The 13,271-nt window shown below is 43.2% G+C and overlaps 1 protein-coding gene across 5 annotated transcripts in view; it reads left to right on the top strand.

Annotated features, from left to right (window-relative positions):
* Positions 1–13,271, top strand: part of DENND1A (DENN domain containing 1A) — a 669,505-nt gene that overhangs the window by 592,996 nt on the left and 63,238 nt on the right. For all 5 annotated transcript variants that reach the window (XM_037851268.1, XM_037851271.1, XM_037851269.1 and 2 more), the window contains 5 exons: positions 3,477–3,581; positions 3,983–4,070; positions 5,962–6,002; positions 8,558–8,629; positions 9,864–9,920. In XM_037851268.1, coding sequence (XP_037707196.1) covers positions 3,477–3,581; positions 3,983–4,070; positions 5,962–6,002; positions 8,558–8,629; positions 9,864–9,920 — 363 coding nt within the window. The remainder of the gene's footprint in view (positions 1–3,476; positions 3,582–3,982; positions 4,071–5,961; positions 6,003–8,557; positions 8,630–9,863; positions 9,921–13,271) is intronic.

Raw genomic sequence — 13,271 nt, forward strand, 5'->3', positions numbered from 1 at the left:
ACAGAATTGAGCCCTCAAAGAAAAGCTGGTCTACAGTGGACCATGTGCATGATGGTGAGAACTGGGCTTTGGAGTCCACCAGGTTTTAAACCCTGGCTCTACCTTTCACCAATAGTATGACTTTTGGCAAGTTAATGTACCGTAGTTATTCTTCCGTAAAATTTAAGTGTAATCCCTGCTTCATTAAGGTTGTCAACATGATAAAAAGAATTGGTGAAGGATATAACAGTACCTAGTACAGAGCATGTGAACGGTGATTATTGTCGTTTTCTTAGAAGGTGAGGAACTCCAGGGGTGTCCTCTGTACCTGTTGCTGTTCAGACCTTTACACATGACTCTGGGTAACAATGTCACTGTCTTTCAGCAGGATTAGGAGAGAATAATTGGGCCCCTAACAGAGGGGATTTGCTCACCTAACTCCTGGTCACCCTTGCAGGCTCAGCTGAAATGTGCCCACTTATCACATTTTCTGACCCACCCTACCCCCGGGAGGATTAGGCCTTTCCTCTTCTGACTCCTGGGCCATTTTGCCCCCTATCCCACCCCAGTAGCACTACATCATATAGTAGTGTTTGTTTCCTCATCTGACCCTTCTCCCAATGTTGTTTTTCAAGTTCTTTTCAGAAAAAGCCCCCGTTGTCACATCCCCTCCCCCACCCCCGAATCTCTCCCATCCCTGCCCATGCCCTTTAACATCTGATCCAGGGGAGTGTCACCTCAAGTAAGTAAACAACAGGCCCTAAGTGGTTGTGCCTCCTGAAACTCTTTTAGCTCACCTACAGCTAAATCCTGCCTCAGCCTACCCTTACATACAAATTTGGTTGCAAACTCTCTTGAATTTCTTGGTCCCTCCACAGACTTCACCTTCTTGGCAATGCTGGTCAAAGCCACGAGAGTGAATACTAACAAGTCCAGTGAGCAGTTCCTCTGAGCAGCTCCAGAATCCTTGGACACAAGTGTCACTCACCTGGCATCATGCGCTGAAACCCCTTAATGGTCAGGCCGAGGGGTGACTCAGCCACACCAAGACCACAGGGCTCATTCTGTGGTACTTTAGCCAACATCCCTAAGCTCTACCTGGGTGCTGAGCTCTGCGCTGTTCCTGGGAGTGTAGAGATGAGCCCAGCAGGATATCTATCCTCTTGAGCTCCTGGTCACAGGAAACACTGTAAACCAATCACCCCAACACCCAGGGTGCATGAGCACTGTGGGGGCTCCAAGCAGGGTACAAGTGATTGCCGCACAGAGGATGCTTCAGGCAGAAGCAAGGAAGGAGGAGAGGACACAGGGTGTGAGCATAGATACATGGAGGAGGAGATGGAAAGTGACAATACAAGACTCTGGAAAAGAAAGCTGGGGGCAGTCTCAGAAGGGATTGTTTGCCTAGCTTAAGAGCTAGGACTTTTTCTTTCCTTCCCACACAGAACCTTTTGTGTGTGCAGTACCTGCTGCAGGATTACAAGGTTGAGCAAACTGGGCACTGTTCCTGCCCACATGGTCCTTACAGTTTAGTGGAAGAAACAGACATTACTCAAATAAGCACAGAGATGTAATACATATGCCACTGACATTCCTGAGTGGGATAATTATGTATTCTGATTTGCATTTTAGACATCAGTGTTACCAGAAGAATTGGAGTAGGCTGGGAGGAACGAGACTGGAGAGGGACACTATAGTTAACTAATAAATATCATTATAGTTGAAGTCTGCAACGGAGTAGTGGGATGGAGAACGGGATGAACATGTGAGACACTTCATGGGTAAAATGGAAGGGACTTGGGAAATCTGATGGTTCTGCCATGGATAACTGTGGACAATGATAACATTAAAAAAGAAATAGAAAGAAAATCAGATTTAGGGTGCAGTCCAGGTAGGGTAATAATTTGGAGTTTTGACCAGTTTGGTCTTGAGGTACCAGTAGGCCATCCAGGGGGAGATTGGGACCCATGGGTTTGGCACTCTGGAAAAACGTCTGAACTGATGATATTTATCAGGAGCCATCAGTGTAGAGATGGCATAGTGGGCATGGATTAGATCACTTGATCTAATTGCTCTGCTGTGGTCCCAAGGGTGAGAAACAAAGCTTCCAGGCCACAGGAATGGAATTCTAGCTGGGCTTCTTCTGTTGGTTATCACTAGGTGATCTCTCTCAGCACTTCAACAAAGAATGTAAATTCATGCCACATTAATAAATGGCATGAGAAACATTGTTCCTTTCCTGAGGGACCAGGATGCTTTTTTTCTCATAGACAATATAAAGTTTGTATCTGAACATGTTTCCCTTCTTGCTTCAGCAGCCAGGAAGCTCAGAACTAGTTTTGTAACTTAATTTTAGAAACCATATAGGATCTAAATATCCAGATACTCTTTTCCCAAAAAAATAAATTTTATATATTTATATATATTTCCAGCCCTAAGTTTTTTTTTTTTAATTTGTTGTTTTAGGTGGCACATGTAAACTGCCTCAACTCCTTTATAAAATTAAGTAGGGTGTAAATGTATAAAAATAAATATTTCCCCCACCCTAATTTTGGGGGGCATCCTTGCAGCCCTTGTGCAATACATCTGCCCAGTTGCTGAGCTAGTGTTAGCTACATCTAAGCAGGAGCAACTCTTGGAACTTGTGGCAGCTGGACAATAAATTTCAGTGCTCACGAAACTTGTTAAAACAGGATAAAAGTGGAGTTTTAAAACATCTCGGAGTTTACCACTAAGTCTGTGAAGGGGGAATTCCTTTAATTCAATTCAAGATATAAAAGTCCAATCTTTCAGAATTGAGAATATATCACTGAAATTAAAGATTTGTTTGTGTAGATGAACCTTCCACATACATTCAGAGAAGGATTAAGGCGTTGACTAGACAAGGATGGGATTTTTTTTTTTTTTTAAACCTAAGGTATCATTTTCTTGACTCATAAAATGTAGTTTGGTAAAAGCAAGCTTCCTTACCAAAAAGCATAAAGTCAAAAATGACTGGATGGTAAATTTTATTTTTGGTTATCCTTGCTTTTTGAAGTAAATAATTATTTTGAAATTATGCTTTGCTATTGGTTAGGATCACTGTGTTAATGGTTTTCAAAGATGAGGTGGGGTTGGGGGCAAGGCCATCAAGCAAGGAAAGCCCAGCTACCCCCCAGCTTTATGTAGCAGGGCATCTTCTGCATAAGACTTTCTCTGAATAAACAATTCCCACTCCAAAAAGTTTGGAAATCATTACACTGGCAGGCATGCCACACTAACATGCTGTTTGGGTCTAACTATGGCTAGTATGGAAGAGATGTGGAGTTTGGAACCTGACACTCAGGGCCCAGCCCTGCCTCCTACCAGTTGTGTGACACTGGGTGATGACTCTTCCTCATCCATAGACGAATGACATTGTGATAATGCCACTTCACTGGGTAAATGATCAAGCAGTTTAAGAACCAGTAGCTTTCCCTCTGTTCCTGACCCTCCTCTTCCCCATTTCCATTTCCCAGGAGGAACCAATCACCTTCTGTGAGGAAGCCTTCGTGTCCCACTATCGTTCCGGAGCCATGAGGCAGTTCCTGCAGAATGCCACGCAGCTGCAGCTCTTCAAACAGGTGCTCAGCCCTCCCTAGTGTCAGCCTGGCTTGGCCTGTGTCTGGATCCCTGACGGGAATTTCTACAGCTGTTTCCACAATAACCATTGGTCTGCAGGCGTGAAGGGGACCCAAGCCCCAGCCTAAAGAGGCTCATGGTCTGGGAAAGGGGATTGGGTGAGGAGGATGGTCAGCAACTAAACAGAACCTTAGCAAATAAATCATGCAATTCTATAAGTATCATAAAGCCACAGCCAGTTTTTAAGAAACTCATTTGTTGAAACTCACTTTTTGAAAACTCAGTTTCAAGGATCTTTCCCATCTTGAATACCTGGTCGTTCTTTGGTCATACACTAAGGTGCCAGAGAATGGCTTTTTTTAAACCCCTGTTTCTTTGTACAAACTTTGTGCTTTTCCTACAGTTTATTGATGGTCGATTAGACCTTCTTAATTCTGGTGAAGGTTTCAGTGATGTTTTTGAAGAGGAGATCAACACGGGCGAGTATGCTGGTGAGAAGCTTTTCGTTTTCCTTCTCTGGGCGATGGGCTGCTGTGGATTAATTACAGTGTGTTCAGCCAGGGGTGGCAGTGACTTTGACTTCTTTTTTTCCTTCATTGGGTGGTATGGAGAGACTGATTCCAACCTTGGCCTTGAAATGTTTGGAAGTTCCTCTAGGTTTTCTGATGAAATTCATATTGGGCCATGTGATATCCTCTGTCCTGTGGTCAGTTACTTCCCCTGGATAGACAAAGTCTAGTTAAATATAGCAGCCAGTATAATGTCATGGAGATCACCTGAGATAGCGAGTTAGAGACGTGGATTGAAATCAGGACTCTGCCTCTTACCAGCTGTGAGACCTTGGTCGAGTCATTTCACCTCTTTTAGCTGAAGTTTTACTATCTGTGCACTGAGAGTAACGTTGTCTACCTCATGAGAGTTCTGCTGGGATTAAATCAGAGTCCACAAGGAAAAGTTTGTACAGGCATCCAGGACATCCTGACATAGACTCAGTGTTCAGTCAATGTTTCTTTAAGACATGAAAATCATTGCAGAATGCCCAGGCTCCCTCTGGACCTTTAAACAAAAGGACCATCCTTTCATTTTTCAGAGGGGGCGTCTGAGGCCCAGAGAGATGGTGGAGTCTGCCCCTGCCTCCTGAATCCTGATCTGGCCTTCTTCCCAAATCTCATAGTCCCAGCAATGGCAGCAAAGTCAAAACCAGATGCAAAATAATAAGAATCGAGCTGCTGGCCTTCTCCTGTTGCCAGGCTCGCGCCTGGCCCAGACCATTCTGATGATCCAACGGGGTGGGGGGGGTTCATAAGCTCCTCGAGGCAGGCACATTGTCCACCTACAAACCCCTTTCACAGGCCTGAGCAGCCTATGCTGCATGGAGAGCACAGTGAATTAATAAAACCAGTGCTTTTTCCTGCTGGACTATTTCCAATCTGCAGACAGCAATAGTGGATTGTGGATAAGTGTTTCCTGAACACCTGCTGTGTCCAGAGCCCTGTGAAGTTAAGAAATGGAAGACCCAGTTCTACCTTCGAGGGACTTATAGTCTGGTGGGAGAGAGATGCATAACCAAAGACAAACAGAAATTAAACCACTGCAGGAAAGGGGGTAAATCAGGTCCTTCATGTGATCAGAACAGGGCTCTGTTGGTTCTCACTGCATAATGTAAAAGTTTTGCAAAGGAGGCAGAGTTTGAGTTCTGGGGTAAAGGGACTTTACAAGTTGCAAGACTAATTTAAATCCTTCAGAACATCTAGAAAAACTATCTACTGATAAGAGCTCTTTATCCCACCAGATAGAATGAACAGAGTTCACCACCAACACCTCCTTTCTTTCCATTCAAGTGTATTGAAAGCTGAGTATGTGTCCAGTATGTCCAGCAAAGTGCTTACTTCAGGAAACACAGCACTGGTGGTTCCTGCCCTGGGGTGGCTCACATACTTCAGAGAATATGGAATTTTGAATAGCTATTACCCATTCTAGAAGGCTGTTGAGAGGAATGAGTAAGGCAGAGCTAACAGGTGACTTCTGAGCTGACTATTGGGTTTACTAAGAGAGACTAGGAAACGGTGACCAAGCAAGGGGAGCAATCTTTGCAAGGGTGTGGAGGACTGAGGAAAGTTGTGTATAGGGAACCCTCAGGAGCTTCTCGTGGTCAGAGCACAGGTAGTCTAGGTTGGTGGACCTTTATGATCAAATCTCTGAGAAAGATAACCAGTGGCAGCGACTCACTGCTTTCTCCTTCAGGAAGTGGGCCATGGGAGCCTCCATGTGATTCTCCAGATTTTTAGCTTTTCAAGCCCTATATGTTGTAATCAATTTAAGAAACTCTTGAGGGAAATTTACCTCTTTAGATGACAGCTTCCCTGATTTTTCTTTCCCCAGGCAGTGATAAACTGTACCATCAGTGGCTCTCCACAGTCCGGGTAAGTGTGCATCCATTCAGCCACCAGGGCCTCCTTGGGGGCCTCCTGGCAGCCCTCTGCTTCCCCTGCACCCGCGACACTGCCATTAGGCCCAGAACGCTCCATTCCCTCCACTGCAAAGACTTTTGTTTCTAAAGCCAGCTCATTCTCATGCCAGCTGGAGATGAGGAGGAGACTGTCCAAAGCCATCCCTTAGTGGGAAAAAGAAAGGCAGGAGAAGGTTTCTTGTCTTCAGGAAACCAGTCAAAGCGTGTTGAATAGGATGTTGTATTAGAGCATTTCAGGGGGTCTTCTTCTAGGGCCAGTGCAATTGTAGTAATCGTAGGGAAACCACAAATTGTTCCTCTTGCTGTTCTGCAATAATTTTCATTGGAAAGGTTCTTGGGAAGATGGAGAGCACATCACTGAAGGATTGTTTTCATCCCCTCTCTGTTGCTGTAAACAGTTTTTTCTGGGTCAAGAGCCAGGTGCTTAGGGTTTCAGAAGTCACTAAAGAATTCAAATGCTTGCCTTTCTTTTCTATTGATTTATCGGTGAGTATGTACCAGAGGCAGACTGTGTGCCAGATACTCTGCTGGGTCCTAGGGATACAGTTGGGAGCAGGACACAGGGCTGTCCTGGAGGAGCTCTTTCCTGTCTTGTTGGGGAGGATGGCACATAAACAGACAACTCCAACATAATGTGATAAGTGTTCTCTCCCACCTGTAGGCCACATACACCACTGCCAAGGTGGGTCCCTTGGAACTGGCTACAGCTGGCCAAGAGTCAGCAATTCCTCGCTGAAAGACTTCTTTTGTTCTTCTTGTATGGCCAAACAGAGCACTTGGCAAATCATAGACAAGCAATAAGAACTTGTTGATTGATTGGTAAAGGGAGTTTTAATACTCCAAAGGACCAATTTAAATAGGATACTGAGTAATTTTGGAAAGCAGTATGGAATAAATTAGTAGATGAAAATTTCATATTGTCCTACAACGTAGAATGCTTTCTAGGTCAAATTGTAATGTTTTTAATTAAAGCTCAGAATTTCTATTGTGGGCCGTTAGCAAAATGTGTGCTAAAAGTTAGACCCAACAATTACAATGCTGTGTCTTATTCTTTTATATACCCATTAGTTCCAGCCTCTCTCTGTTCAAATCTGTTTTCCACATATCATTTAGAATTACTTCCCCAAACCACCACAAATCTGACTGTGATATATTTGATTAATTAACCCTCCAGAGTGTAGGTAGACCTCTTAGCCTGGCATTCTGGACCCTTTGTGATCTGGATCCATCTGGTCTCCCCAGCTCGCTTACCATTCCTCCCATGATACCCTGTGCTCCAGCCATTCTAAACCACTTGTTATTCTCAGAAAACACATTTTTATGTGCTTATGGGCTTTTCCTGTCCCTAGAATGTTCTTTTCCCTCCTATCCCCCACGTGAACTCCTGTTTGTCCATCATAGTTCAGGTCAAATGTCTCATCCTCTGAAGCCTTCCCAGGCCCTCAAAATAATGAATCATCTCTAGGTCTATATCTCTTAATACCCTGTGCATGCAGCTACTCTAGCACTTAGTACCTTATATTGTGATTACTCACCTTGGTGCGCGTGCACACACACACACACACACCCCACTGGGCTGGCGATCTTTGAAGGAAGGGACCTGATCTCAAGTGGCTCAGTACCTTCAGAGCCTAATACGGGACAGCTACACAGTCAGCTGAGCCCTCACAAAATGTCTAGACAGATAAGACTGTAAAATGCATTGATGAACAAACTGAAAACTAGAGTTTGGAAAGAGAACAATAAAAAACAGATATAGCTTCTGTGCTTCATATCCATTCATTACCTCATTTATGTAATGGGAAAGCCTTCCCTCCTTGTCTTCCTCCCCTGCTTTCCTAAAGAAAGTGAGTGAGAAATTGGCATGCTGAATTTACGGATTCATACTAAAGTCATGGCTAACATTTTTAGTAATTTATTCTTTCCTTTTCTGAAGGTTTAGATGTTAAGGAGTGCAGCATACCAGAGTGATTTAAAATAAACAACACAGAAACCAGGATGAAGAAAGGAAGGTGCATGACTGAGGGTGGCATATTTCCAAAGTAGCTAGACAATCCCAGCTAATCAGGCCCTGAATTTTCTGCCCCAGCTTGGTGTTGGCTGTAACGTTCCATGGTTATTAAACTTACCTTAACACTGTTGTAACTAGAATTTCTTGAGGAGCTGTAGATTATTATGGGGAAACCCTCCCCCAGAGAGCTTGATGAGCTTTCCTTCCAGCCAGGGAACAGATGCCAATCAAAATACTGAACTTAAAGTTTCCCCTTAGAGTTAGTTATCACAAAGAATGATTATCCATCCTCTTCCCAAGACTAACTTCCCCAAATACCCACCCATAATGATACCATAACCATAACTTCCCGGGGCCAGTTACCATCTAGGCCTGCTTTTATAATTAAATTACTTGCTCTTGAAGTGTTGCTTAATTTGGTTGAAGAGAAGAGATCTTTGTTGGTGTCAGCCTACTATATCTTCAGTCCAGATTGCTAATTGATATTTTTATTATAGAAAGGAAGTGGAGCTATTCTGAATACTGTAAAAACGAAAGCAAACCCAGCCATGAAGACTGTTTATAAGTTTGTAAGTACTGGTCTTGGTCTCAGAATCCAAACAGATCTGTTCCTTACTGTCATAAGACTCATGAGACGCTTACATATTCCTGATCCTGTATTATAGAAATGATTCGGGTGCCACTGTGCTGTGTTCTGAGTCTCCCAGTGCTCTTAGAATTCTTTAGCACTGATGTTTTATGTTCAGTTCGGTGGCATTTTTATTTTAAGGTGTTGCTGCTAACATGTGCTTTGATAGAAAAATGGGAGGCCACTGATTTTAGCTTTTAAACTGTATACTCGACAGCTAAAATTCATGCTGCCCCATGCTTGCATCCCTATGACACAGAGGCATTGTCTGTTGGGTGTCCTGGAGAACCTTTCCTACATGCATTTCCATTATGAGTCAAAATAAAGCAGCTGCTTTGCGGGTCACTGAAGAGTGTTCATCGTGGGACATGCCCCGTAATTTTTCTCCCAAATTTGTCATGATCTCTCTCATCATTGCCCTATAGGAAGTGCACTGTTTGTGAGACCCTTGCCCACAGCAGAAGGAAAATAGGAGAATCCCTTCAATTCCCGGTGCTCCATCTTTTACAAGCCTCAAGTATTTTTTCTTGTGATTTCTCCTGCTTACTAATTTGAATCTGAGCCACTTAAGTGGAGTGGTTTTGTTTTATTTCCATTTTTTAATTTTGTTAATCCTTTCTGTGCTTAAACTGTACTTATTTTAATGGGGTGGGTGGCTGCCAATTGAACCACTCGGGTTTAAAATGACATGAAATAAAAACCAGGGTGTCTGCCAAAATGAGATCTAGGAAATGGCACTATAGAAACCCAGTGATGTGTCTGTTCAGGCCATTCAGCCTGGGCAGAAAATTCGTCCTGAGGCTCTGCCTTGGTGAAATGTAATGGATATTCTGAATCTTGCAGCCAGAAAAGCAGCTGCTCTACTCTTACTCATAGCTGTTACCAGGTTGCTGAGATAAATAATTATAGAGAGCTTCATAAAGGCTTCGGAAGGGGGGAAAATCTATGCCATCAAAATGCAAAAAATGAAATCTCTGCAGCCTCTTTAAGGGATTTTTTTTTAACCTTTTAACATTGTATTTGTTTTCATAGCCATTATGTTTTCGACTTGATGATCCCATTTTTCCTTCCTTTTTCTAGTAATCAGAGAAGGTGATACATGACGGACTGAAATCAAGCATAGTCCCTGCTGGAAACAGAAAAGGAATCTTAACTTAAATTAATTTTTCATGCAGGCAAAAGATCATGCAAAAATGGGAATAAAAGAGGTGAAAAACCGCTTGAAGCAAAAGGTACTTGCAGTTCTTATTCAAAATGTATAAGCACCTTGTATGAAATGCATGGCCACAAAAAAGTATGATGTGATCAATAGAGGGCTGTTTGATACAGTGTTGTTAGCACACTTCAAAATGCATTACCAGCTGTCCGGGAGTTTTCACACTGTTATAAATATTCACAGACAAAAAACTATCTTCAAATAACTTTAAGACTCTGGCTTAAACCCACAAAGGCGACAAAGTTCAGAGTTGCCGCTGTCAGTTTGTCCCTTGCCCACCCCACTGGGCTCAGGGTTCAGCAGGGTCTGTAGAAATTGCCTCGGCCTCCCCATCCCGACAACACCCCCTCCTATAGCTGACCTCTGCCCCATGGCTGGTTGTCCCCAAAACCAAGAGGCATCTCCAGGGAAATGACTCCAGTGGTTCCAGCTTGCACGTGGCCACCATACAAATGCAGGGCACAAAGGGGATTAAGTGTGGAGAGCTCAGCAGTTTATTTCTGAGACTTGGCGGGGGAAGGGGGAAACTCAGATTGTCTTCTTGAATCATCAGTAAAATTCAATGAAATCGTACTGGCTCCATTCTGGCTAAGATTGCCCTGACCTGACTCTCTAGACTTGTACAGTGAGGTTAATATAGTAGCAAAAAGGGAACTTTTTATATTATTATGAGTCTCATCATCATCATTATTATCACCACCCTTTCTTAGCACTTGCCATGGGTGGTCCAGGCACTGTGCTAGAAGCGTTCGCATTTAGTCCTTACAACAATCCTGCAGGGTATTGTTCCCATTTCATCAGTAAAGGCACAGTGGTTCTATGAGGTGATGTAATTTGCCCATAGTCACACTATTAGAGCCTGACAGAGCCAGAATTAGATCCCAAATCCATCTACTTCCAGAGTCTGGGCTCTTTTCACCATAATACTCATACTGCCCTCCTAAAATAAGTTCTGTTTTCCAAAAGGTGTTTGGGATCACTTACTTCATTATCCCCATAACCCCAAATGTAGGTCAGGCCTAATAAAGGCCTTTGTCTATCTTGGCAGTTTTTTAAAAGTTGAAACCAGTTTTAATTTTATGAAGTCAGAAAGCACTTCTAATTAACTTGAAATGGTCAAATGGATTGATTCATTTCTTTTACTTAGAAAATAATTTGCTCTGACTAAGCATTTCAATTCATAGTTTCAGCCAAAATTGAATTTTTAACAGCTGAGATACAAGTCCTGAAATAAAAATCGTATAATAAATCCAGACTTGCCTTAACTGTAGTCTCTTGCACCCTGTCGGTGACTGGCAGGTGGAATTCTGTACTTGGATGCTGTCTAAGTCCCTAAATGTACCTTTTTCTTGCCCATCCCAGTCACCATAGCTGGATTTGTTTGCAGATTAAATTGGAGGGGCAGGGAGGAGGAATTTTCTCACCAAATTTTCCCTCCTTGATGGCTAGATCCTAGGCTCTGGTTGGCATGGAAATATTACCTGAGGTGAGCAAGGAAGGGAGTCCTTCCTGGGTGCACAGGACAGGTACACCTTCATTGGTCAGATTTGCTATATTCCAGCCATTAAGCAAGAGACATCTCTTTACCCATTCGCTGATATATGTAAGTTTTTTGCCTGAAAAAAAAATCTTTTTATGATATGTCACATTTCTGCAAATAACCAGTTAAGCTCTGGTTTCTTAATGTTGCTGTTCAAAGTTTCATTTAAACAATCTAGATCACTTTCCTTTCCACACTGTTCCTCTTTCCTTTCCACGCTCTGCCTCTTTCCTTTCCTCAATTGTATCTAAAGCAGATTTTCCCCTCCCCTTCTCCTCTTCCCCCTGCCAGTCTTTTCAAGAATAGCTTCAGGAGATAACGTTCTATAGAGAGTGTCAGTACATTTCAGGTGACATAAATGGTGAAGGCATTTTATAGAAATGTGACTTGTCACCATTGGACTGTTGACAGATCTATTAGTGCACCCTTTTCAATTTTCACTTTTCCCCCTTCAGTTTTACAGATCTCTTCAGACTTGATATTTTGCAGTTGTTCTTGGAAGAGCTATTTTGTAATTGAAACTCGAGCATTGTTCTGTGTGTACAGGATTCGGGTCTTCTGCAGTGCTCTCCAGGCCCCTTTCTTGAGCCAATTTAAGATTTGGCTTCACCTGACCTCATTCACTGCAGTAGGAAATATTTCTTTTGCTCTTTTGTCCTCATCCCCCCCCCCCCACTCCCGTTCATATGGCAACATATCCATGTGGCTCCCAGACATGTCTAATACAGGCATCTCAAGTTTGGTTTCTGCTTCAGAATTGAGGCAGTTCCCAACAAAGATCCAATTTTCAAATGTACTGGGTTGCCACCTGGCCTCCTCTAACTCTGCATAGCAATGGTGACCTCGCAGATATAATCAAGAGCCCAACCTTGCCCCCTCTGCTCTCGCCTTGGGTTTGAATTGCAAATAGAAAATGTGGGGCTGACCTGTGGAGAGGTCACCGTGGTGTGTGGAGCGTCCATCTCTAATGTGACTGAGCAGGGCCCCCATCTCCATCCCTTGTTCATTTGTGCTGCAGATTTTCAAAGCATCTGAAGGAGGCGCTTTCAGAGTATCCGTGTGACCATTGGCAAATAATTGTTAATAGTTTCTGTAGTGTGGCTTTATTCCATACCTGTTCTGCTTCAGCCCAACAATAAAAAAGAAGGATGGATAACATATTTCTCTGGATAAATGGAGCAAGGTGGTCAAGTCTTCTATAGCTTGGCCTCCTTTGAAGTCTGACTTGCTCAAATTAGGAAGAAGAAAAAATGGGAGAGATGCCTTCCAGCCTTTGCTTCCTAAAGAGAGAAAGTAGTTCTTTGCTCTAGAGCCTCTGTCTGCCAGGCCTTGTCCTGCAGAAGAACGCTGCATGGCTGGACTTGTGCTTTCAGCAAAATGCATTCCTGTTGCAGCACCATACAAGGTTGTCATTAAAGGGCCTTGTTTTAAAAGCAGTGGCTGCACCCACACCCGTGTGCTCACATGCAAACCCGCACACACACGTTCCTCCTCATCTGTAGGGAACGTTAAGAGAGTCATGTGAGAATGTAATTTCTTGCCTATTGAGGGACCCCTGGAAAATATCTTTTTTTCTTCAGTATCAGAACAAGTTAGTCAAGTGGCCCCATTTCACAGCACTTTTAAAATTTCTAAATCTTTGATCTTAAAAGACAATCGAGTTTGTTGATTTAGAGTGTCTCTGTGATTGAAGGGAACAGATTCACAGTTGGTTTAGTACAGGGTTGAGTTTCTGGCCAAACATTGCCCAGTGTATTAAAGGGAGTGAGTAAGCATGTGTGGGGCAGGGAGATCTAGGTAGTCTCTTGTAGAACAGACATTTTAACA

Source organism: Choloepus didactylus, chromosome 10 (genome assembly GCF_015220235.1).
Source record: "Choloepus didactylus isolate mChoDid1 chromosome 10, mChoDid1.pri, whole genome shotgun sequence".
NCBI lineage: Eukaryota > Metazoa > Chordata > Mammalia > Pilosa > Megalonychidae > Choloepus > Choloepus didactylus.